Genomic DNA, 25,246 nt, shown 5'->3' with positions numbered 1-25,246 from the left:
ATACACACACTTATGATCATAAACATGCACACACATGTACACATACATGCACATATAGCAAAGCTTTTAAGCACATGTAGCTTCATAAGAATTTGGATCAGCAATAGCAAATGCTGTTCTAGGTTTCCTTTCTACCAGAAACAAGCCATGTATTTCTGTCCAAATTATGTCACCATTTTTTTTCTAATTATTTACTACATCAAATTTGCATGAGGCTTTTCCTAATCTGCTTCTGAAAAATATAAAGTAGTGGCTGCCAAAGTGTGGCACACACTAACGTCATGAGCATCATTTAGGAACCTGTTAGAAGTGCAACTTCTCTAGCCTACGAGTTCAGAAACCAGCAATTTGTGTTTTAACAAGCACTCAAGGTGTTTATGATGAAAACTGAAGCCTGGAAGAAAGCACATGAAACCAACTGGACAACCAGAAAGAGGAACTGAAAAATTAAAACAAAACATCACCAAATTACAAGAGAATGAGGCAGGAGGATCATGAGTTCTAGGCAGCTGAGCTACACAGCAAAACCCTATCTCAAGAAACATAAAATATGGGGCCAAAGAGATGGCTCAGTGGTTAAGAGCACTGACTGCTCTTCCAGAGGTCCTGAGTTCAAATCCCAGCAACCACATGGTGGCTCACAACCATCTGCAATGAGATCTGATGCCCTCCTCTGGTGTGTCTGAAGACAGTGACAGTGTACCCACATAAATAAAATAAATAAATAAATCTTACACACACACACACACACACACACACACTATTTTTTTTTTTAAAAGCCAGATGTGATGGAGCACACCTTTAGTCCCAGCACTTATCTACAGGCAGATGGATCTCTTCTGTATTTTTCAAAATTTAAGTGTTTGTTTTATTAAAAACAGGCTTTTACAGGGGACAGATGCATATGTGGGCTTTTACAGGGGACAGAAAATTTCACAATCATTTTGATCAGGCTGACTCAAGATTCTTTCTGTTTAAGACTTATTTTTCTTTATGTGTGTGTGGTGTACATAGGTGAGCATGGAAGCTAAAAGAGGGAATTAGATTCCCAGAGCAGGAGTCACACTTGGTGTGAGCTGCCTACCAAGGGTGCTGGGAACTAAGTTCAGATCTCTGCAGAAGCAGCAAGTGTTCTTAACACTCAGCTATCTCTCTTGGCCCAAAGCTCTTTAAAAATATTATATATATGTTTGTGTGTATGTACATGTATGCATATACATGCCAGAGGGCAACCATGGGTGCCGTTTTCAGGGACATCTTCCATTACTTTTGAGACAGTGTCTCTCACTGACTGGCCTGGATGACCTGAGTCCTAGGGATCTTCCTAGGACCTTTCCCATCTTTCCAGCACACTGCCAGACCTGGCATTTCATGTGGATCCTGAGGATTCAATTCAGGTACTCATGCTTGCAAAGCAAATACTTTACTGATTGGGTTATCTCCTCAGCCCTCCCACGACTCTTGATCAGTTTGATTCTCATGGGTTGCTCATATTTCCTGATCCCCAGTAGAATTAATTAATGTATATGATATTAACTTTTTTTCTTGAGATAGAATCTTATGTAGCCCAGATTCAAACTCCTGATCTTCCTGTCCTTACCTCCTAAGTGCTAAGGTAGCAGATATATATCACTAGACCCAACTCAACTTGATTACTTAACATTCTTCTGTTAGTTGTTCAAAAATAACACATTTGGTGAGTTTTATGTAGTGGTAAGTGGAGACTTTAATGCAACAATAATGGGCGTAATTGGGGTTGGGGATTAAGCTCAGTGGTAGAGCGCTTGCCTAGCAAGCGCAAGGCCCTGGATTTGGTCCTCAGATCCGAAAAAAAAAAAATGGTGTAATTATCAGTAAAACTGATATGCAAACTATTCTGTGATATATATTTCAAACATATATTACAATTGAAAATCACAGAATCTAAAAAAAATCATCAAAAGCCATACTGTAAAGGCCATGAGTTTTCTCTGATAGGAAGGCTTTGTAATCTCACTGTGGCCTATTTATTCTTTGACTCGTCTCCTAAGATTTGTTAGTTGGTTTCTAAACACATCATCTGAGCCGACAAGTGAAAAAAGGAGAACAGAAATCCTCTAAAGGGCAAGTCCTATCCTGATCACTAACCACTTGCCCAAGTGTTCATTAATCCTTTCCCTTAAACTCAAATTATGCTTGTATCAGTCTTTACTTGCGACTCTTAAATCTGACCCCCACCCTTTATAAGACAGGAGTCTCACTACATTGCCGAAGCTTGCCTTGAATTCAAGATTCTGCTGTGTCAACCTCCAGAGATGCTATAGCATCTGCAGGCATAGCTACCGTCCTGGGCTCCTAGCTATCAATCTGAACCTTGTAGTTATTCCAGTTAGTCTTTGCTATTTATAAATCTGCTGCTGCATGAAATGCTCCTATCAGTTAAGGTGTACAACATCAGGTCTTAGAAATAACACTTCCGGGTTGGGGATTTAGCTCAGCAGTGAGTACTTGCCTATGGCGCAAAGGCCCTGGGTTGGGTCCCCAGCTCCGGAAAAAAAAAAAAAAAAAAAAATAACACTTCCCTTTAGAAAAGATTAGCTCCGTTCTAAGGTCACAGACTGAGAATCTGATTTCAAAATCTATGTTTATCTACTCCATATTTTCACATTTCCTTTTAGGCAGTTCATTAATTTTCTAAAGACAAGTCATACAGAGACCTGATTGCTCAGTGGTTAAGAGCACTCACTGCTCTTTCAAAGGTCCTGAGTTCAATTCCTAGCACCCACAGGGCGTCCACCTGTCCCGTGTTGTCTTCTGGTGTGCAAATGTACATGCATGCAAAAGACAAGTCATATACTCCAAATTGAGAGTGTTTGCATTAAGTAGCAACAATAGATGTTATATTAAGCCCATGGATGTTTATGATGACGAGCTAAGCAGCACTGTAAATATTTAATAAATATATCCAAAGCAATACTAGTTAAGTGTAGTTTAGGAGTCAAAACGACAGCATGCTTCTCTGAAGAATAAACTGAGCTGCGTGTGCTATAACTCAGTGGCAGAGTGCTTACCTAGCATGTGTTTAATCTCCAGCATTGCAAGAAAGAATCAGAGAGATGAGAGGCAAGGGACAGGGAGAAAGATCCTAAAACTTAGGGCCAGGCATGGCGACACACCCCTTTAACCCCAGCACTCAGAAGGGAGAGGCAGGAGAATCCCAGTTCAAAGACAGCCTGGTCTAACAGCAGTTCCAGGACAGACAAGGCTACATAATGAGACCCTGTCTCAAAATAAATAAGTCCTAAAGTTTGCCTCGCCAGTGGGTGTTCTGTCACTGATTAGTGTGGCTCTGAGCTTCAGTCTCATTATTGTAAACACAACAAAGTAGTTCACAGGACTCCTGTGATACTAAGTGAGTATTAAACATTGACGAGTGGTCCACACATGGCAGCTGTTAGCTGCTGTTAAATTCAGTTAACTCATTTTTGTTGCAGGGATTTGTAGGTTTGTAAAATGTTAGCTAACTATATGATCTCCTCCAAGCTGCTGAGGATCTACCATTGAGACGAGGGGCGGGGAGAAAGGGAGAGACATGTGTTGTATTGAATTTCCATTTCACAATGGAAGTAAACAAAGTCAAATGATTTGCCCAAGGACATTAATTAGTAGGAAAAGGTATCGATATCTTTTGATCCCACTAGTATTAAAAATACTCTTCTCTCAAGTTTAATAACGTTTAAGTTCTGAGCTGGGGCAGTACAAACAGGACAACAGAGTATTTGTTCTTTGTGGCTTACTTCATTTAGCACAACGTCTTCAAAGTTCACCATATTCTAGCAAATGTCAAAATTCCTTTTTTAAAAGACGGTATATTTAGGGGGTTGGGGATTTAGCTCAGTGGTAGAGCGCTTGCCAAGGAAACGCAAGGCCCTGGGTTCGATCCCCAGCTCCGAAAAAAAAAAAGATGGTATATTTAATATTTTTATTTATTATTTAAAATTACCTGACTTTGTGCAGGTATGTGCAGATACTAGAGGCCTTGGATCTCCTGAAGCTCAAGTTACAGGTGGTCATGAGCAACCTAAAGTGAGTGTGGGGAACTTGTCTTCCCCCGAAGACATTCTACTCACTGCTCACTGTTGAGCCATCGCTCCAACTCCAGGATATCCTTTTAAAATGTGGAATTATGTTGCAGTGTATGTTTGTAGGACATTTTGCTCATCCATTTACTGTCCATGGATCTTACACTGCCCCCCTTCCTTAAGAACTGATGAAACTATTCATTTGAGTTTGGTTATTAAATTACAGATTATTCACTCCTTTCCTCCTCTTTCAGTCCATCCCCTCTTACCTCTTTACAGTTAAGTAGTCTAGTGTGCAGACTTTAGCGTACTGGGCAGTAAAGTCCTTTTCCCACTTTTGTTATCTTTCTCATGAGCCCCACCATGAATCAACATAAAGGAAAGATATGAACCTCAGATCAATTTAGTTCAACTGGGAGGACAGGACAGTTTATCCATAACTAAATTAGTAAATTAGTTATGACTGTATCTACAAATCACTTCATATGATATCCTCTGTTTTTAATAAGAGATAATGAAAAGTTTTTGATGGACATTAAATGGAGAGGGACAGTAGCAACCCTGTTTGGGGCTGGCCTAAGGAAATCTCAGCAGGTGATTCCTCTGACGGCAATTCAGAAGGAACTCAAACACATCGACTAAAACTGCTACTATCTTAAGTAACCTTAAAGCTCTCCTCTGGATTAAAGATGGAGTTTGAATTGGTGGAGTTCTTCTACTTTCGACTTTATAACTGTGAGGTGAGATTAACCACAAGCTTCAAGCACACAGCTCTCACAAGCAGGCAAACCACAACGGAAAGGAGTAACAGCCTGACTTCAAAAACAATGACGATTTAAAGATGCGTGTGAATCCTGCACTTGAGTGATTCAGAGTACAGGAAGGCTTGTGTTGTATTTAGTAGTCAGGAGATCATAAAAGAAAACTACTGAAATCTACTTTTCTGAAATAACCTCGGACTACAGTAGCATGAATTTCTTTGTGTGAACCATAACAGAAATTTATAGTCATATGCAAACTTAAATAAGATCCACTACCACAGTAAATTGGCTGCCAGCAGGATCCACGGGACCCTTGAGTTTCTGGAGCTATTCTGATTCTACCAACCATTCTCCCTAGTCTCGCTTGCTACAAAGTTCGGCTGTCACTCGGTCACCATAGATGTCTAAGAGGTTAACTTTTAGACTCCCCCAAGGTTCGCTAATATTCTTCCAAAAGATTCATCTGTTCACCAGGCTCTAGGACACTCATTGCCTCCACGAATCGCCTAACACACCTCCACCCCGCCGTGCAAGCCAGATGCATATAGACCTCGCAGCAAGCACGCTGCGCTTTCGTCCTCGCTCGCTAGTTCGCGCCCCAGAATGTCCGGAAAAGCGGTTTGGAAAAGCAAACTTTCTGAGCATTTGCAGAGGCGGACTCACAGCTGGTTGATGGCGTTCTGCGAGATAACCGCATTGGCAGAGAAGTAGGGGATCATGTCGGGGCCACCGAAGCTGCAGGTGCTGGCAGGGGGCGCTTTCCTTTCGTCGGCCAAAGTGCTAAGGGTCATGAAGCCGACTCACGATGAACAGCTCCGCATCCTGGACCGGCGTTGGAAAAACCCGAGCCAGAGACGCTGGTTCCCGGCGGCTGACCTGGGTCCGCCCGGGAGTTCCGAGGCAGCCGCCGAAGCCCCGGGACTCCGCTGTCTGGGTAGCCCGGCGCTGCCAGCAAGCCCTCCCCCACCCGCGTCCGGGGCGGGGCGCCTGGGCAGGGCGGTCTAGAGCGTCCGGAGGGTGGGCCTCCGCGACGCTCCGCCCCGGGGCTCCTAGCTCCCACGCGGATCCCGCAAAGCTTATGGGCCTACTAGGTAAGGGGGTTGCTGCAGACGGCAGCCTGGGTGAAGAGAGAGTAATGGACAGAGAAAATTTCTCCACTCCGAATGCTAAACTGAAAAGTACCCTCTCTTAAGCAGCTCTATGCACTGTGGCCTCTTAACCGGCTCTATGCACTGTACCGCAAACGAACCAAGTTTATGAATGGTCTTCAAAGTTTTTAAAGGCCTCACAAGAGTAAGTTAAATATTTATTAATGGTTTTCTTGGTTCCTCAAGGTGGAACTAGAAAGATTATAGTGTGTGAGGGAGCTACACTGTGGACAAAATCTGCTAACCCTTGTAAATAAATATAGAGGGTTCAACAGCCTTAGTTGTATGTACAATTTGTGAAGATTAAAATATCCCAATGCCCAAACTACACATTGGACCAATTAAATTTTAATGTCTTTGGAACCAGATCTAGATGTAGGTAGTTTTCGAGGAGGATCATCTGTTTCCTCTAAGGCGTTTCCCACCAAAGGGCATTCTCTGATTCTTTACAAAGTTTAAGCCCTTCCCATGCTCCTTCCAGTGGGCTGAGCAGTGCCTTTTCACCTGATCAGGCTCTGTAAAAGGAGCCTCTTTCTGTCTCAGACCTTAGTTTACAGAAGGAGCCAGCACACAGAAGCACTCTGCGAGCTCCTCAGCCTCTAGCTTTCTCTCCTCTTGCTCTTCCAGTCTCACACCAGAGCAAATATTTTAGGAATCAGTATTTTTTATAGCATTTCTGAATAACTGACTAAATTATATATATTCCATAGGAATTCAAAAGCTTTAAAAACAATTTTACTAATCAACTAGAAAAGACTTTCAATGTATTAGAATCAAGAAAAACTCAAATCTTTGTTTTATATGAAAGTACAGGGAAGTTTGACAATTTTCAATATGCTAACAATGAAATTAATCTAAACATAAAATTCTATGCCTAAAACTAGAATTATGTTTTTATTAGTTGTCCATAAAACTTTAAGCTATTACCAAGGTAATGAGGGGCTCAGAATACTGTGAAGCACACAGAAGGTGGTTTCTATAGTTTCCTAGAGACCTGGCAATAGAAAAGACCCATGTGGCAAGTGAAGAGTTAAGGGAAAGTCTGGATGTTAGAGTTTCATCATCTTCATCCATCTCTAGGAAGGAAATGTTTTAAAGATTTGTTCAAGCTGTGTCAGCAGGCACCCAAATGGCAGTGTAAGAAAAAAAAATCTGCTGATACACCCCAAAATAAATTGCTTAAAATATCTGGCAAAGTTGCCAGTTTGAAACTTCTTTCAGGCTGCAATTTATTACAGTCTCCTACTGTGATCAAAAAAAAAAAAAAAAAAAGCACTTTAGAACAGCATTAAGGTGAGCCCAGTTCCTTTCATGACACAGCAAGAGATGGGAATTTTTATTGAAGTCACTATTAAATGATGTCATTTAGGAAAGATGATGACATAGTAGTCATCTGGAAATCAATTCAGCAGAAAATGTGGATTACTTGATTCGATCACATTTAAAAATGCTAGGGATAGGGGTTGGGGATTTAGCTCAGTGGTAGAGCGCTTGCCTAGGAAGCGCAAGGCCCTGGGTTCGGTCCCCAGCTCCGAAAAAAAAAAAAAAAATGCTAGGGATAAAGATTTCATAGGAACAGATTTTGTAAATATGTATCCTTAGGCCAAACAAAAAGGTTCCTACAGTGATGCCCCAGAAGAGTACAACCCTTTGGTTTTCCCTTAAAAGACCTTTGTCAGCCATTCAAGTAAGAAGACTGTTAATAACTCTAATCCAGTCCTTTTAAATTCTCTTTTTGAATAGTAACTAAGACTTTGATAAGTCCCTTAATAATGTCATCTATAAAATTATATAAGATCTTTAAAAATTTTTTTCAGCCAGGTGGTGGAGGCGCAGGCCTTTAATCCCAGCACTTGGGAAGCAGAGGCAGGTGGATCTCTGAGTTCAAGGCCAGCTTGGTCTACAAATCAAATTCCAGGACAGCCAAATCCCCAAATTTGTTTTGAGAGTTGAAAATCTTAGACAGACTGTTCTCATATCAACTAAAGACTCTGAGTCAAGTGTAGTGGTGCATGCCCACTGTACTCCTAACACCTGAAAGGCTGAAGCTGCAGGATCACAAGTTCAAGGCTAGCCTTCACTACATGGGCAGACTCTTATTGAAAATTTGCAAGCAGGGCCAATGAGATGGCTCAGTAAGTAAAGGTGTGAGCTTGCTGCTAACCTGACAACCTGAATTCAGTTTCTGGGACTCACATAGTGGAAGAAGCGAACTGTCTTCCGTAGGTTATCTCTAACCTCAACACTGGCACCGTGGGGCTGTGGTATGCCCATACTTGTGTAACCACCCTCCTATGCAGCCAATAAATAAGTATAATTTAAAAGAAGCAAGCAAACAAACAGATTAAAAAACTGTGATTAAATGCCCTACAGTGAGGAGACAGAACTTGTAGAGCCCACCTCCAGCAGAAAGGCAGGTCATCAAATGAGGGATGGGGTTGCCATCTACAGTCAAAACTCCGACCCATAATTGTTCCTGTTTGAAAGAACTGCAGGGATGGAAATGGTGAGGAGCCTGAGGAAAAGAAGGTCCAGCAACAGGCCCAAGTGGGATCCAGGTAAGGGGAGGAGACCCATGGCCTGACTCCATTACTGAGGCTGTAGAGTGCTCACAAACAGGGACCTATCATGGCTGCCCCCCGAAAGACCCAACAACAGCTGAAAGAGTCAGATGCAGATATGTGCACCCAACCAATGGACAGAAGCTGCTGACACCTGTGGGTGAATAGAGAAAAGCTGGAAGGAGCTGAGGAGGAGGCCACCCTAGGAGGACCAACAGTCTCAATTAACCTGGACCCCCGAGATCTCTCAGATACTGGATCAACAACCAGGCAGCATACACCAGTTGAGATGAGGCCTCCAACGCATATATATCAGAGGACTCCCGGTTCTGGGTTCATTCAGAGAAGATGCACCTAACCCTCAAAAGACTAGATACACCAGGGAGTTTAGAGGTCTGGTGGGGTGGGGTGGAGTGTGGGGACATCTTTGTGGAGACAGGGGTGTGGGGAGGAGGTATGGGATGTAGAACAGTGGAGGGTGGACCAGAAGGGAAATAAAATCTTGAGGGTAAAAAAAATTAAATAAAAAGAAGGAAAAAAATCCCTCTGAAACATGAAATATACTTAATCCTCTTAAGGCATACACCTAGTTCAAAACTATAGTGACCAGCAGTTAAAGACTCTGGTTTTGGAATTAACAACTGAGTTGAGTATTAGCTTAATTTATGAAGTTGTTTTGAGGATTAATTTAAAACAGTATCTATATTTAAAAAAATACTTAGCACAAAGATCTATTCTTTGGCTTTAATGTTTGCCATATTAAGGTAAGGCTTAATACTGATCTTACTTTTTCACTGAGAAAATATTGGAGATTTTTTTTGTTGTTTTTTCCATAAACATTAAAAAAGTGGTAATGACTCTGATATAAGAAGTTCTAGGATAGGGCATGGTGTCATACATGTTTAAACCCAACACTCAGAAGGCTGAGACAGGAGAATCTCTGTGAGTTTAAAGCCATCCTGGTCTACAGAAAGTTCTAGGCTAGCCAGGGCTACACAATGAGACCCTGTCTTAAAACAGGAAGTTCCAGGGCAGTGAGATGCTCAGCAGTTAAGGACAGCCGCTGCCCAGGCTGAGGACCTGAGTGCAGGCCCGCGTGGTAGAAGACGAGCTGACTCTTGTAAGTTGTCTCTGGCCTCTGTGCGCACACACATACAGCAACAACTTAATGTTCAATTATGTTCCTTTTCAAGATATGTGGACAAAAGCACTGTTTGGGCAGGAGGATAAGCTTTTATTATCATAAACTGGTCACTTTCCAGTAATAGAAAGCGACTTGTATTTGCTTCATTACTGAGAAGTTGATGAAATGAATGAACACTGAAATACATACAGACACCTGGGTATATTACCATTCCATTTGGGAAGTTTTACTGTTACTGCTTATGAGTTAGTCACATTAACTCACTATTACAGCCTATAATCATCTGATACCTGCAAAGTTTACTTGATTTTTCTACTTTTTAGGCTTTCAATTAATAGCATTAACTTATGCAACTGTATTAAGTACTCGATCATAAGAAAAAAGATTATACTAAGGTGGGGACTTCACTGTGTTTTGATGTTTTCTCTAAGGGTTTGATTGAGAGAAATAAATAGTAAATCAATCCCTTGAGTGTCAAAAAGAAGAAAACCAACACTTTAAATGTTATAAAACGAAAATCTTGTTACCTGGAGTAACACAACCTGATGTCTGTTAATCTGCAAAATGCCAGGACAAAACTCTCAAGACAATACCCTCAACCTTAGACTTATTGTCCAGACAGGACTAGGAGCTATCTTACTACCCTAAGTCAAAGGCACTCTTCGGACAATACAGTACAGCAAAATGCTAACAACAGCTCTGTAAAGCCAGCAGGTTTTGTGAGTATTGTGTTTTAAATACCTGACAATAGTTTTAAACACTCGAGTTGAACAATGTCACTGGGCTTTTATAATCATTTGCATAGAATCTCCCACACAAGAGTAATGTGGAACACTGAGAAGATCTGCATCTCAAACACCAGAGAAAAGATCGCTAAAGCATTCATCCCGCCTGGTCTTAGCCACCATATGCTCCTGCACAAGGACATGCTGCACTCCTGCTTTCTTCAGGTTACAAAAGCCTGACACTTCTATTGTTTAGTAAAAATAACAGGCGTTTATGGATCACTTTTCACATGCAGCACACCTCACAAAACATTAACTATTTAGTTGCCGTTCTACTCTTCATTCCGTTTTCTAAACCACTCAAAAGTCATAATAACACATGGCAAGTGTCACTCCCAGCCCCAAGAATTCAGAAACATAAAAGAAAAGTCACTTTTCTCATCTCTGTCATGTCACTCTTAGGTAATTACAACTGTTTTCAGGAAATGTCCTCACATATGCAAATATGAGTATAGCTGCCCTTTAGGAAGATCACATGATAAATGCACACACACAATGGTATGATGTGTTTTATTTTGCTTCTGAGCAACATTTATCATTATATCTTGGGTATCTTCTTGTGCTTATATAAATCTACTTAATTCTATTTGTTTTAGAGACAGGTTCTCCTCACATGGCCCTGGCTGTCCTGGAACTTACTATGTCGATAGTCTGGTCTCAAAGAGATCGGCCTGCCTGCTTCCCATGCTACGATTAAGGGCATGCACCACCACACTTGGCCTACCTAAGTCTTAGGCTTTGTAGTTTTTCAAAATTTTGTGCATACTTGTGAACATAATTGTTACATGGATACTTAAGAGGTAGAACTGCAGTCAGTTAAACATATTATCTTAAGATGTGGTAGATATTAATTAATTGCCCTCAGCAAAGGGTTTTCCCTTTGAAATCTTTAGTCTCTCCTATCACACGAACTAGTAAATTAATTTAGGGCCCAAGATGGTTTTCTGTGCAATAGTCTGGGAATTGAACCTGGGTCCTTGGTAAAAGCAACAAGTACTCTAAATTGCTGAGCCTTCTCTACAGTTTCCACAGCACAATTTCAAACTCAGTTACTCATCCTGGCTTCAGAACTTGTTTCTCTCCCCATCACCCAATTTTTTTTTTTTTTAATATTTTATGGGGAGGGGAAGAGGAGATGGTATCATGGTGCATGCATGGAGGTCAGGGGACAACACAGGAGCAGGTTCTTCCCTTCTGCCTTGTGGATCCTAGGGTTTGAACTCAGGTTGTCAGTCTAGGCAACACATGCCTTTACCTGCTAAGCCATTTTGCTGGCCTGGTTTTGTTTGTTTTTAAAGGGAGGGTCTCTTTATGTACGCTGGTCTAGACTCAAATTCAGCATTCTCCTGTCTCAAGCTCCTGAGCCCGTGGCACCATACCCAGCTAATTCAGTGGTTTTTGTTCTCTCCTATCTTCAAGCCTTACTATTTCCAGTGTTCAAATTGTTTCCTATCGAAGACCACTTTCATCTAGACCTTCAAGTTATTCATGTATAATATATATTTGAGGCCTACGTCATCTCTCAGTTCTCAAATACTTATAAATCCTCACTGGATTCTTACTCTTGTTTTGAAAGAGTGTTTCATGTATGACAGGCTAACCTCAAACTTTCTATGTGGCTGAAGATGACCTTGAACTTCTGATGTTCCTGTCTCTACCTCTTAAGTGCTGGACTTGTAAGAGTGTACCACCATGATATATAAAGCATACAGGTTTTTATCACTGGATTTGTATTAGGTAAGTGAAACTAATTATCATCAGCTTTATTTCAGAGCTGAAACTGCAGGCCTAGAAGATAAGGACCCAAATTTACATGGTAGGTATCAGAGCTGGGATGTGTATGTAAGTAGGTCTTCCAGTTTGGTCCAATGAGCATTCTAAGGTTTATTGGGTGGTATTAGATGTTTAAAACTATGTTATTCAAGATGGGCATGGTAGTTCACATCTGCTATCCCAGCACTGTAGCATCTGAGTGGGAAGGCTGTACAGCCAGACTGGCTCAAAAAGCAAAATCAGAGGGGCTGGAAGGATGGCTCAGTGGTTAGAGCACTTGCTCTTGCAGAGGACCCAGGTTCAGTTCCCAGCACACTGCATTGTGGCTCACAACCAATCATAACTCAAGTTCCAGGAGATCCAGTACCCCTTTCTGGCCTCCTCAGGTACCAGACATGCACATGGTGCACAGATATATGTGCAGGTAAAACGCCTACATTTACACATAAAATAATAAAAAATGTAAAAATTTTAAGCCAGTTGTGTTGTTATATATTTTTAAAACTAGCATTCAGGAGGCAGAGCAGGCAGATCTTTTTGAGTCAGAGGTCAGCCTGATCTATATACTGAGTTCCATACCAGCCAGAGCTAAGTAGACAGAACTTGTCTCAAGAAAGAAAAAGCAAAGACAAAACCAAAATTCACCCCATGTGGCTCAAGGCCTTATTCTTTATTATTTCCACAGAATATAAACACATAGTTGCATCTGAAAGATATGAAATGTATATGAATCTTCTCATTGTTGACCTCTCTACAGAAACAAATCAAACATGGCCAGTCTTGGAGGAGAATACAGAATAGACCAGAGCACACTCTGCCTGGATGATGTCCTTTTATTCCACAGCCCACTATATCTTTCTTTAAAAAAAAAAAGACTTATTTATTTTATGTATATGAGTACACACTGCAGCTATCTTCAGACACACCAGAAGAGGCATTGGATCCCATTACAGATGCTTGTGAACCACCCTGTGGTTGCCGGGAATTGAACTCAGGACCTCTGGAAGAGCAGTTGGTGCTATGAGCTGCTAAGCCATCTCTCCAGCCCCCACTGTATCTTTCCCGAGACTGTCCTTTTACACTTACTCATGCATTAGGCTCTAGATACAAACATTTCCCAAGAACCCATACATTAATTACTGAGGTGCTTGTCCTTTGGAGTTCAACTCTCTCTCATACTTGGTACCTTCACCTCTCCCCGCCTCATTCTTCACCTGCTTCCTCTTGCCCTGTAGATGGGATGACTTTTCATACAGATAATCTCAGAGAAGGCCTGGAATATGACCCAGCAGGCAAGGGCTTGATTTTATTTTTAAGCCTGCCCAGACTTTCAGGAGCCAAAAGTTCAAATTGCAGCAGGACTGATTCCGCCCTTTCACAAGCAGTGTAGTACTATGCAGTTTTCCTAGAACGGTCAGGTTTCCAGTCCCTGGCGGAGCAGAATCATTGTCTCCGAGCCCTCACATATCAGCTTCCCTGGCAGGATTTCACTTGCTATTTTTTTTTTTTTTTTTTTACTTTGAAATCAGGTGGACATGCAAAAATCACATACTCACACAACTATGCAGGGTTTTTTGTTTTTGTTTTGTTTTATCATATATGTCCTGTATGTTCAAAGAATTTAGTTAAGGACAATGCTTATCATCATATCACTGTTTAGTTAGGCAAAACCAAGGAGTATACAAGTTGTGTTCCTTAGTCCTTGCTAGAAAGTGGTCACTTCTGAAATGGTCATTTTTAGCTGGTCCCTCAGCTAGCTTGAGCAGAGACATCTTTTGTCAGAGTCTATGCATCCACTCTGAATCTTAAATGATGTAAAAAAAAATACTTTCCAAGGGAGATGAAGAATAAGTAGCAAATCTTTCTATTTATTTTTAATTGTGAAATATTTCATACATATGTTTGTATACTAGTTAGATATCAAGAGATATGTTTTAACATATCTTTGGATTTTAAGAAATGAAAGATTCATTTAAAAGCTCTGGTAAAGCTTTTCTGAACTCATTAACCCCTCTTTTTGTAAGTAATTACACTTGAGTTTGATGATGATCTTTCTCTTCATATTGTATATTATGCAATGTAATCTATAATATAAAACTTATTCAGGAAATCATTGCCTATAAAGCACCTAAATGATATTTTTAGTTTTCTTTAGGTTGACATATAAAATACATTTAGAAATGCAAAGTAAAGCATTTTTCTTGTTTAAAAACTTGTACTCTAGAAGGGGTAAACAAGATGACTCATTGGGTAAAGGTGCTTGCCCACCTTATGATCCAAGTATGATTCTCAACACCCCATGATTAAAGGAGAAAACTGACTACTGTAAATTGTCCTATGAGCTCCCCATGCATGCTGTGGCACCCCCATTCTCTGCTTCTCTCTCCCAAACAACATGCTACATACACACAGTAAAGAAGTAAATATACTAAACAAACAAAACCTTCATAGTTCAGGAATGGATAGATGAGTAGAAATGTAACAAATCCAATATAGCAAAATGTCAGTTATAGAACCTAGAGGTTGTATTTGGGTGTTTACTATATAATTAATCTAATTTGTTTACATACTTTAAAATTTCTAAACAATATGCTGATGAAACAAACTGGAAATGAAGGCTAGAGACCTACAATCCCACCACTGGAGAGGCAGGAGGATCACCACAAGTTCAAGCCAACTTGTGTTACATAGAGGGCCCTTTCTCAAAACAAACAAAAAACTAGTGAAAGCCCATCTCTATCTCCTATGTTGTCTAAAAGTCTTAAAGGGCATTAGCTGGTTTCAGATCTTTAAGGAACGAGTCTGCTACAGGAAAGCAATAATTAGGTTTGATAGTTTAATTACTGTTTGAGCTCTTGCCTTATGTTATTTAATAAAGAAAAGGGGAAGAGCCTCATTCCTTCAAGATTTATTTTCACAGTTATGTCTTGGAAAGCAATTATCCATCTTTTATTTCACTAGCCTTTTTTGGAAAAGTTCATGATAAAACCCAATACTAAAAAAATGGTTTATGAGCATCTCTAATAAGTGTTTTATTTATTTCTTATGTAGTACACAGTGTTTTGTTTTGTTTTTAATAATGAATGCCTTTGGCCTTTGTGGTGGTTTGAACAGGTATGGCCCCCAGAGATTCAAGTGTTTGAATGCAGGGCCTATAGGGAGTGGCATTATTCCGTGGTGTGGCATTGTTGGGGGAGGTATGGCCTTGTTGAGGTAGGTGTGGCATTGTTGGGGGAGGTGTGGCCTTGTTGGAGGAAGTGAGTCACTGTGGGGGTGGACTTTGAGGTCTCCTGTGCTCAAGCAGTGTCCAGTGACACAGTCCCCTTCTGCTGCTTTAGGATCAAGGTGTAGAATAGAACTCTCAGCTCCTCTCCAGCACCATGTCTGCCTGCATGCCTCAATGATATCATGCCACCATGATAATGGACCAAACCTCTGAAACTGTAAGCCAGCCCCAAATAAATGTTTTCTTTTATAAAAAACCCAAACCCTCCCCACAAAACCCAACACAGTGAGGTAGTAATTATAAGTAAGTCATCTGTACAATACTACTTTACTATTTTAAATATCGCCATGTTTGTTTACTATTTATACCTTAGGTAGGAGCATTTTTGTTTTAGTGGCATCTTAAAGCAACCACATTACTGGGAATTACTTTTTAAATCATTTGTTTATAAAGTATTTTATTCTTATGCAATCTAACTTAATGGTAATTACATTTTGCAATTGGAATTTTCATAGGTAAACTAACAAACTTAGAGAAAACCAAGGTTGAATGCTGTTACAGCACCTGGGCTTTCAAAAGCCGCTGCAGGGTATGGTGGCATATGCTTGTAATCCCAGCGATTAAGCAAAATCAAGATCACTGAATTTGAGGTCAGCCTGGTTTACGAGGAGTGTTCTAGGCCAGTCAGAGCTACACAGCAAGACCTTGTCTCCAAAAAAACCAAACCAAAACCAAAAACATCTTCCAAAATAAAACAAAAGGAATGCTTTTAATGGAAGAGATTCTGTTGGGTCAAAAATAATAATTTCACCTTGGGAAATGAGAGCTATTATTAACTCAACGCAATCTTTATAAGACTTACTTTTATGATTTTAAATTATGTATAGGTGTGTGCCTGCATGTGGGTAAGTGCACATAATGTGAAGTGCGGCAGAAGCTTGAATCCTCTGGAGCTGGAGTTAGAGACAGCTGTGGGCCTCTTATTGCGGGTACTGAGAACCAAACCCTGGCTCACTGGTAGAGTAGTAAGTGCTCTTAACTGCTGAAACATTTTTCCTCAACGCAATTCTTTATTTTTTTAATTTTTAAATGATTTACTTATCTTTATTTCATGTGCATTGGTATTTTGCCTGCAAGTATATCTGTATGAGAATGTCGGATCCCTGAAACTGGAGTTACAGACAGCTGTGAGCTGCCATGAGGGTCCTGGGAATTGAAGCTGGATCCTCTGCCTGAACCATTTCCCTAGCTCCCCACAATTCTTAACAATAACAATGTCTAAATTAGGGCTCTCACTATGTTGATCAGGTGGCCTCAACTCCTATGCTTAAGTAATCTTAGTCTCCTGAGTAATTGGGACTGCAGCTATGTGCCAGTGTGCTGGGCCTTAACCAAAACTTTTAGAGGAAACTATTTACCAGCTAAATAAGTGTAACCATGTCCAAGATGATTTTAAAAACTGAACAAAGATGAAGACATGATGAAATAACTCAAAAATCAAGTCCTTGGTGAAATGTGCTAGCTCAGGAAAGACATAGTATAGTAACTTTCACACCAGAAAGTAGATTTTAGGCCTTGAATGACAACTGAGTGGAAGGTATAGCTAGCAGTGAATGAACAACAATTAAATGAAGTTGTTTTCTGCATACATGTACTCTCGATGTCACTAGGACAGAACAGATGGTTCAGGAGTCAATCAAATTGTAGTAAAAAACAACTCCCTACAACTTTTGTGTTGAAGCTCTTTATAGTTTAATGTAGTTTAAAGTGTCACTCAAGCACACATTTAACACTTAGTTGCTTTTTTGAAAAGGATTTTACTATGCTGCCCTGGCTAGCCTGGAAATCAGTGTGGTCTCAAACTCACAGAGATACACTTGTCTCTGTCCCCTGTATGGATCAATGGAATGCACCTGGCAACAGTTCATTCTTTTAAGAAGAAACTCCATCTCTTGGGGTGGGGAGAGAGGAGCAGATGTGCACAAGTATTTTATATTTTGGCTAGAAAATAAGCTTCCTTTGTAAACATACAATCCCTACCTAAGGGAACCTTAAGGTCTGGAGACAAGATGGCTTCAGCAGTTAAGAGCATGTACTTCTCTTGCAGAGGACCCAAGTCTGATTTCCAGCTTACATGAATTTCCCTAAAACTTATGTGTGTGAATGCACACACACACACATACACACACACACACACACACACACACACACACACACACACACACACGCACACACACACACACACACTTTACTCTGGTTTCTCTTCAGATTGTATAAAGGCACCTGGTTTTTCTGTAGCTCCTTCACCACCAAAGTTTTGTATTGAGAATGGATGGTCTTGGGTGGATTATGCTTTATTTCCCTGATAAAACACCACAACCAACTTACAGAAGGAAGGGTTTGGCTTAATAACTGAATTGATGATATTTGTTTTTATTAAGCCAAATATTCCAGAGGAATAAGAGTCCATCCGTGATGGCAAGCAACAGTGGCAGCAAGCAGCAGACACTGGATCTGGAACAGAAGTGGAGGGCTCACATCTTGAGTGACACTGGAAGCAGAGGGAATGACCTGGGATGGAGAAGGCTTTTCACCCTCAACGCTGGTCTCCAGTGACGTACTTCCTCTAGCAAGGCCACACTTCCGAAGTCCCCAAAAAACGGTGCCAATAACTAAGACCTAACATATGGAGGACACTCACGCAAACCATCACCCTGGGCAGCACTGCCAGGATGATAGGTATACACAGACATTAAGCTCTTAACTCCACAAGAATTCAAAATTCAAAAACAGACAAATGGAAACAAAGGGTAGCCATATTTTTCCTAAAGACCTTCTCCCCCTCTTAATCTAAAGGAAGGACAGCTTTAGACTTACAAACAAAACATTAACCATATATGTAGTACTGCTTATATTTTCTGACGTGAAGGAATTTACAAAACAATCCTATAGTAATACAAAGAGACATCTAGAACGTAGAATACTTAATTTCTTATATTGAACCTTCAAAAACAGGCTTTCAAAGATTCTTTTAAACATAAATTTGTATTTGGACACATATATACACATAAGTAAACAAAACTTATTGAGTGAGTGCCAACTCTGCTAGGTATTGTGTTATGATAGAGAATATATAATTATACATAAAGTATAGCTCATAGTAAAGCAGGGGAGAAAGATGAGGCAGACGAAGAAACAGCCCTCCAGATAATCTGTTCTCATAAATAGCATAACTTTCATACATTTGTACTTGCAGAATGTCACTTCTTTTGTCATCGTCACCCCAAGGTACCTGGTTAAAACATTGTTCAAAACTCTTCTAAGGAGTGCCAGGGTTCATGGTGGCACATGCCTAAGGTTGCAGTATTTTGGAGATAGAGGCAGGAAGGAGTATTAAGAGTCAAGAGAGGGGTTGGGGATTTAGCTCAGTGGCAGAGCGCTTGCCTAGCAAGCCCTCTGAGGCCCTGGGTTTGGTTCTCAGCTCCAGAAAAAAAAAAAAAAAAAAAAAAAAAAGTGCTTAAAAAAAAAAGTCAAGAGAGGTTGTTAGAAGATTTATAAACTATGTAAAGATTTGTTTTTATAGACATGGAGTTATCCTAGTTTTGGAAAAATTCCTTTTATAATTAAAAAAAGAAATAATACAGGGCCAGTGAGATACTTAGCAGATAAAGTACTTGTCACTCAAGGTTGACAACCTGAGTTCCATCCTTGGAACACACAGAAAAAGTGGAAGGACAGATGGAGTCCACAAAGCTGTTCTCTGACCTCTACATGTGCATCAGGGTATATGCATACTCACATCCATATTATATACACAATAACAAAAAATTAAGATTTATTTTTAGTGTGTGTGTGTGTGTGTGTGTGTGTGTGTGTGTAAGTGAATGCCACAAATGGGTGCCTGAGGAAGCCAGAAGGAATCAGATCCCTTGGAACTAGAGTTACACATGGTTGTTTGCTAAATGTGGGTATTGGGAACTGAACTTGGGTCCTCATATATATAGTAGTATGCACTCTTTAACTGCTGAGCCATCTCTGCAGTCCCCATAATGCTTTTAAAAAATGAAAGGCTGGGCATGGTATCATATGCCTTTAATTCCAACAGTAAGCAAAGACAGGCCAGGTCTCTATGAGTTCCAGTCCAGAGCTGGTCTGTGTAGAGTTTTCGAGGATAGTCAGAGCTACATAGAGAGACTCTGTTTAAAAACAAACAAATGATTTAAAAGGAATGATGCTAGCAACTACTGACTAAAATAATATACACATAGGTGCTTTCACTTCATGTCTCTCCTTATAGAACAGTCTTATTATGTTGTTGAGGTAAGGTGCTCAAAGAAGCTTAAAACCTATTTTTCCAATAGAGGAAAACAGAGGAGAAGCCAAAGATTTGCTTTCTAGAGGCCAAATAATCATGAACTGAACAGGGGCTGTCCTCACCCTTACATAATTTTAATGATAAAACCAACAAGAATACATAGCAATAGTGTTGGAAGTGCTGTGAGAGGGCAACAGAGGTCTGTGAGAGTTTGAGGTGAGAGTTTTTCCACCGAGAAGCAAGAGCTGTTATAAACACAAGTAGGTTGCAAACACGTGTTTCAAAGAGTTTCTAAATTTTCTGACTTTTTGTTTGGTATATCAACTGAACAGCTGTTTTAAGGCCAGGTTAGGTAATTAGTAACAGGTCGCTTTTCTCTCTCTCCATATGGCTGCTTAGCTGGAGGAAATTCTTAGTGAAAAATTAACTCTAGAACCATTTGGCAGTTATGCTTATTAATATGTTCTCCTGCCTCAGGACTGTGGAGTAGTAGTGAGTAACAGATCAAGTACATGAATGCTTTCATAATAGATATCTGAGTCATTGTCAGTTCTTCTGAACATACCTTTCCAAATGGCATTAACAGCTGTCAGTTTTAGTAATAACCCAGGTTAAAAGGAATTTGACTTACTAATCTAGAAATAAGTTTTCATTTCTCATTTAATGCTAGATTTGTACTAAAGACTTACTACTTTAGAATCTGAAGTGTCACATGTCCTATGTTGAATTAACCTCACAGAAATTCTGTAAGGATAGATGTGTAGATGTTCTCATTTATGAATGAAGACTATGTGCCTTACATAGTTGAGGTCAACTAGAACTATAATCTTGTCTTTGGTCATTGGTCTTTCATTTACACTGCTTATGACTGTAATGATTGCACTGCTGGGCATGCAGATTTTGTGATGACCTCTTTGTATGCATAAAACAACAACATGTGTAGGTTTGGAATCCTATCTAATTAGATAGTGAGCTGGCTAATTTCATGTCAACTTGAAACAGGCTAGAGTCATCTGAGAGGAGGGAACTCCAATTGAGAAAATGCTTCCATAAGATTGGCCTGTAGGCAGACCTGTAGAGCATTTTCTTAAGTGATTGATGTGAAAGGTGCCAGCTCATTATGGGTATGGTCATCCCTGGGCTGGAGGTCCTGGGCTCCATAAGAACTGAGCAAGGCACAGGGAAGAAGCCACAAAGCAGCACCCTCCAGGTCTCTGCATCAGCTCCTGTTTCCAGTTTCTCACCCTGGTTGAGTTCCAATCTGAACTTCCTTTAGTGATGGGCTATGGGTGTGGAATTACAAACCAAATAAACCCTTTCCTTCCCGACTTGTTTTTAGTAGTAGAGTTTCATCACAGCAATGGTAACCCAAACTAAGACAGATAGGAAGGGAAAAGAGAACTGAATTTTCATGCCCTAAATACTACTACAGTAATGATTTTTAAATGAGGTTCTATTCCTTATTATATAGTATAAAAGAAAATATCCATAAATTGTGTTTTTTTCTTTTTAATTCTAACATAAAGAGCAGATGCTTTTTCTTTTTGCCTGTAAGACCTTTTGTTTTTCAGAAATCCTGTTTTTTATAGATCTGGTAGAAATATGGTAAGTATTTTTACTTTTAAAAAAGACCATTATTCTACAAAGAATACTAATATCCACAGCTTAATTTTATTAATTTTTTTAAATTTCACTTTGTAAAAAATTCTCTATCAAGTGGTTTATTCATAATCTTTTAAAATAGTTAAATGTGAATGTTAATAGGATGTGAAAACACTGGTAATTTAAAGTCTTTTTGGATTATAATAAAAGTTTTCTGGAATGACTAGTTCTTTTAAATATTTAAAAAGCAAGCATATAAAGGGTGTGTGTGCGTGTGTGTGCATGCGCATGTGCATATGTAATATTCTTTTTCTTATCCTGAAATCTGTGTGTTCATATTTTGTTGTGTAAGAACGATCATGGATATTAGGTGTTTCTAAATCAATAAACTTAAGAATATCAGAAGAGAACAAAAACTTTACCTTTCAGTGATGAATTAAGTGTTCAGAATAAACCTTTCATAATAGCTTCTTAGTCTTTCATCCAAAGCAAACAACTTATAGTGAACAACAAGAAACATATATCAACTTTTTAAAGAGCCCCGAGACTTCTTGCTGGAAGATGGAGTCTTATTCAGGTTGTGATAAGAAGGCAGAGAGGTCACTACAATAGACAGACAAATCCTTGGTTTTTATTGTATACTACTTTTGAAAAATTACCTTTTATTCAAGTGAGGAAATCCTCTTTAGAGAGGGCGACAGAACTATAGAGAGGTAAACATCTATCTCGGCATGATGGCATGAACCTATGAGGCTGGGACTAAAATCACTTGACAAAGAGTTCAAGACTAGTCAGGGCAACGTAGTGAGCCCTCATCTATAAACAAACCCAAAACAAAATACAAAAGTTAATCGTCTAGTAGTGAATTACCTTGTTAAAAAGTGCCCTCTTGTTTTTCTTCCTTTCAGCTATGTGTGTGTGCTGTATGTGGGTGTGCACATGGGTGCAGGTGCTTGGAGTTGGAGGTAGTTGTGAACTACCTGATAGGGTGCTGGGAACTGAACCTCTGAGTCATCTCTCCTGCCCTTCATGAATTACCTTTAAAGCAATCAGATATTAAAAAAAGCTCTAGTTTCTGTGCTGGCTAGGTGTGTGTTTGTTTTTTGTCAACTTGACACAAACTAGAGTCATCTGAGAGGAGGCAAGGCTATGAGACATTTTCTTGATCTTTGCTGTGGGATGGTTCAGTCCATGGTGCTACCGGTGGGTATGAGGCTCTGGGATGTATAAGAAAACAAACTGAGCAAGTGAGGAGTAAGTCAGTAAGCAGTGTTCCTCCATGACCTCTATATCAGCTCCTATCACCAGGTCCCTACTTTGAGAGTTCCCACTTTGACTTCCCTGCATGGTGGAGTACAGGTTGTAAAATGAAATAACCCTTTTCCTCCCCAAGGTGATTTTTAGTCATGGTATTTTATCACAGCAATAGACAGTTTCAATTCATAAATTCATCGTTCATTCATTAAACAATTTAACAATTAGGTATTACATGCCTATTAGTTCCAAGCGTTAGTCTGGACTTAAAAATGAACAATAAAAAGTAAGTAGAAGTCTCTCTCTCTCTCTCTCTCTCTCTCTCTCTCTCTCTCTCTCTCTCTCTCATACACAAACACACACTATACTATACTATACTATACTATACTATACTATACTATACTATACTATACTATACTATACTATAAAAAAAAAAAAAAAAAGTAGCTAGATGCTGACATCCTAGGATGAAAATGAAGCCCCTTTGCTGAATGAGAGATGTGAATCTTGAACTTTCACTGCTTGTTCTTTTTCCTTTAAAAAAAAAAAAAAACCTTTTTGTAGCGTACCTAGACTGACCTCCAACTTACAATCCCTCTGCCTCAACCTCTTGATTTGACTAGATTCATTGCTACTTTTTCAAATTATTTTATAGGTCTATAAGAAGCAATAGTTTTAGAGAAACATTAATGGCAAATACACCAAAACCTTCTCATTAGTAAGTTGGACTACACTGTGAATGTGTGTTTTTTAGAGACATACAATTGTATATATTTTGTTTCTATACATTTTTTTAATTGATAGAAAAGAAACTCTTTTCTTGTCCTGGATTATACATTCTAATTAACTTTCTGAATTTCCTTAGTTAATTTGTTTTGTTGGTAGGGCAGGGCCTTATTTAAGATAATATGCTAATTTGGTAAAGTCATGGCACTATTAAAAGCTTTAAAATACTTCAGAAACTCTGTAAAGGGCAAGACAGACGGAGGGCCTGGTAGAACTTCGTATCACAAGCAGTTTCCAGAACTCACTCACTGCCTGGATGCCTTCAGGCTTAGCATGACAGAGTTCCTGTCAGGGTTTTCTCAAGGTCCACAGCTCCCTGTCCCTGAGGTTTGAAGGCAGGTTCAGCTTAGCATGACAGAGTTCCTGTCAGGGTTTTCTCAAGGTCCACAGCTCCCTGTCCCTGAGGTTTGAAGGCAGGTTCAGCGCTGAGGAAGGTACTATTGGACTTAGCAAAAACCTGTAGCACAAAGCTCAGGGACTTCCAGGAATTATTAGCTCCTTTCAGGTAGGCTGTAAGTGAGGAAGTTGTTGAGGATTCTCCTTGAGTGTGCCATAATTTGGTTATCCATCCAAAGCAAAACATCCCTGAATATGCTTTCCCTGGAGAGCTGACTGGATTTTAAGATCCTTTTATAAACAGGATATGATAGCCTTTCATCCAGCACTGGGGAGATAGAGGCAGAGAATTTCTGAGTTTGAGGACATCCCAGTCTATATAGTGAGTTCCAGGAAAGCCAGGGCTACACAGTGAGACCCAGCCTACAACTCTACAAACAAACAAACAAACAACAACAACAACAAAATCTCCCAAAAAAGATGGAAAAGAAGACTTAATTTTTTTAAATTACATTTTTGTTTTGTGCAATATGGTTGGGGGTGGGGAGAAGACATGGTACCCAGGTGGAAGTCAGAGAACAATGTGGGAGTCGGTTTCCTTTTCCATCATGTGGGTCCCAGGGATTGAACCTGGGTTGTGACGCATGGCAATAGTACTTTTCCTTATCGAGTCATCTCATTGGCCCCAATTAAAGTATTTTCACCACTTCTATGAGGCCTACTCCACTATATAGTATTTATCTCACAAGATTCATCATGAATCCCAAATGGTTCAATAAAGTCCATGGCCATAAACAGTCAACCAAACAGTCTTCCGATCCCACTGCTGGCTAACACTACAGCTGTGTTGTACAGACCCCAGGAAAAGCTTGGCTACTGATACTTTTGCTTTCATTTGGTTTGTTTCAAAAACTTCAAGTCTCAGATTGTAGTCTGGATAGGGTGGGTAGACACTAAAGTAAAAAGCAGTAGCCTGTAGAGTTGAGAAATTACATCTGGATTACTACCTGGATGTCTCAGAGAAATGTGTAGGTGATCAGCAGAGTACTGAGTAGGATGCCGGCAGGCATGACATGACTTACCTCTTCTATACCCAGTCTTTTTAAGAAGATTAATGCTGATCATATAGCTCAATGACAGAATATTTATTTATTATGCACAAGGCCCTGGATTTAATACCTACTATCAGAAAACAAACACCCAGATACATAAACAAGCAGAAAACATTCTAGATCCAGGACAGCCAGGGCTTAGTAGAGACACCTTGTTTCAAAAACAAAAGGGGGGGGGAGAGAATCATACTTTACCTATAAAGTATTACTCAAAGAAATCTTAAGAAGGACCAGTGAAACGGCTCAGCAAGTGAAGGCACATGCTACCAAGCTTCACAACCTCAGTTCAACCCCTGGGAGACCCCATAATGGAAGGAGAGAACCAATTCTCAACGGTTGTCTCTGACCTCTACATGCACAGTGCACATTCCCTTCCCCCAGA

The 25,246-nt window shown here is 39.9% G+C and overlaps 1 protein-coding gene across 2 annotated transcripts in view; it reads right to left on the bottom strand.

Annotated features, from left to right (window-relative positions):
* Nucleotides 1–25,246, bottom strand: part of Ssh2 (slingshot protein phosphatase 2) — a 241,452-nt gene that overhangs the window by 97,951 nt on the left and 118,255 nt on the right. Inside the window, exon 1 of one of the 2 annotated variants that reach the window (XM_032911736.1) lies at nt 5,486–7,400. The exons of the other annotated variant lie outside the window; for it this stretch is intronic. Coding sequence (XP_032767627.1) covers nt 5,486–5,613 — 128 coding nt within the window. The 5' untranslated portion in view covers nt 5,614–7,400. Of the gene's footprint in view, nt 1–5,485; nt 7,401–25,246 lie in introns of those variants that run through there. 2 annotated transcript variants of the gene reach the window in all.

Source organism: Rattus rattus, chromosome 9 (genome assembly GCF_011064425.1).
Source record: "Rattus rattus isolate New Zealand chromosome 9, Rrattus_CSIRO_v1, whole genome shotgun sequence".
Classification (NCBI taxonomy): Eukaryota; Metazoa; Chordata; class Mammalia; order Rodentia; family Muridae; genus Rattus; species Rattus rattus.
This window is presented reverse-complemented; position numbering and strand designations above follow the sequence as displayed.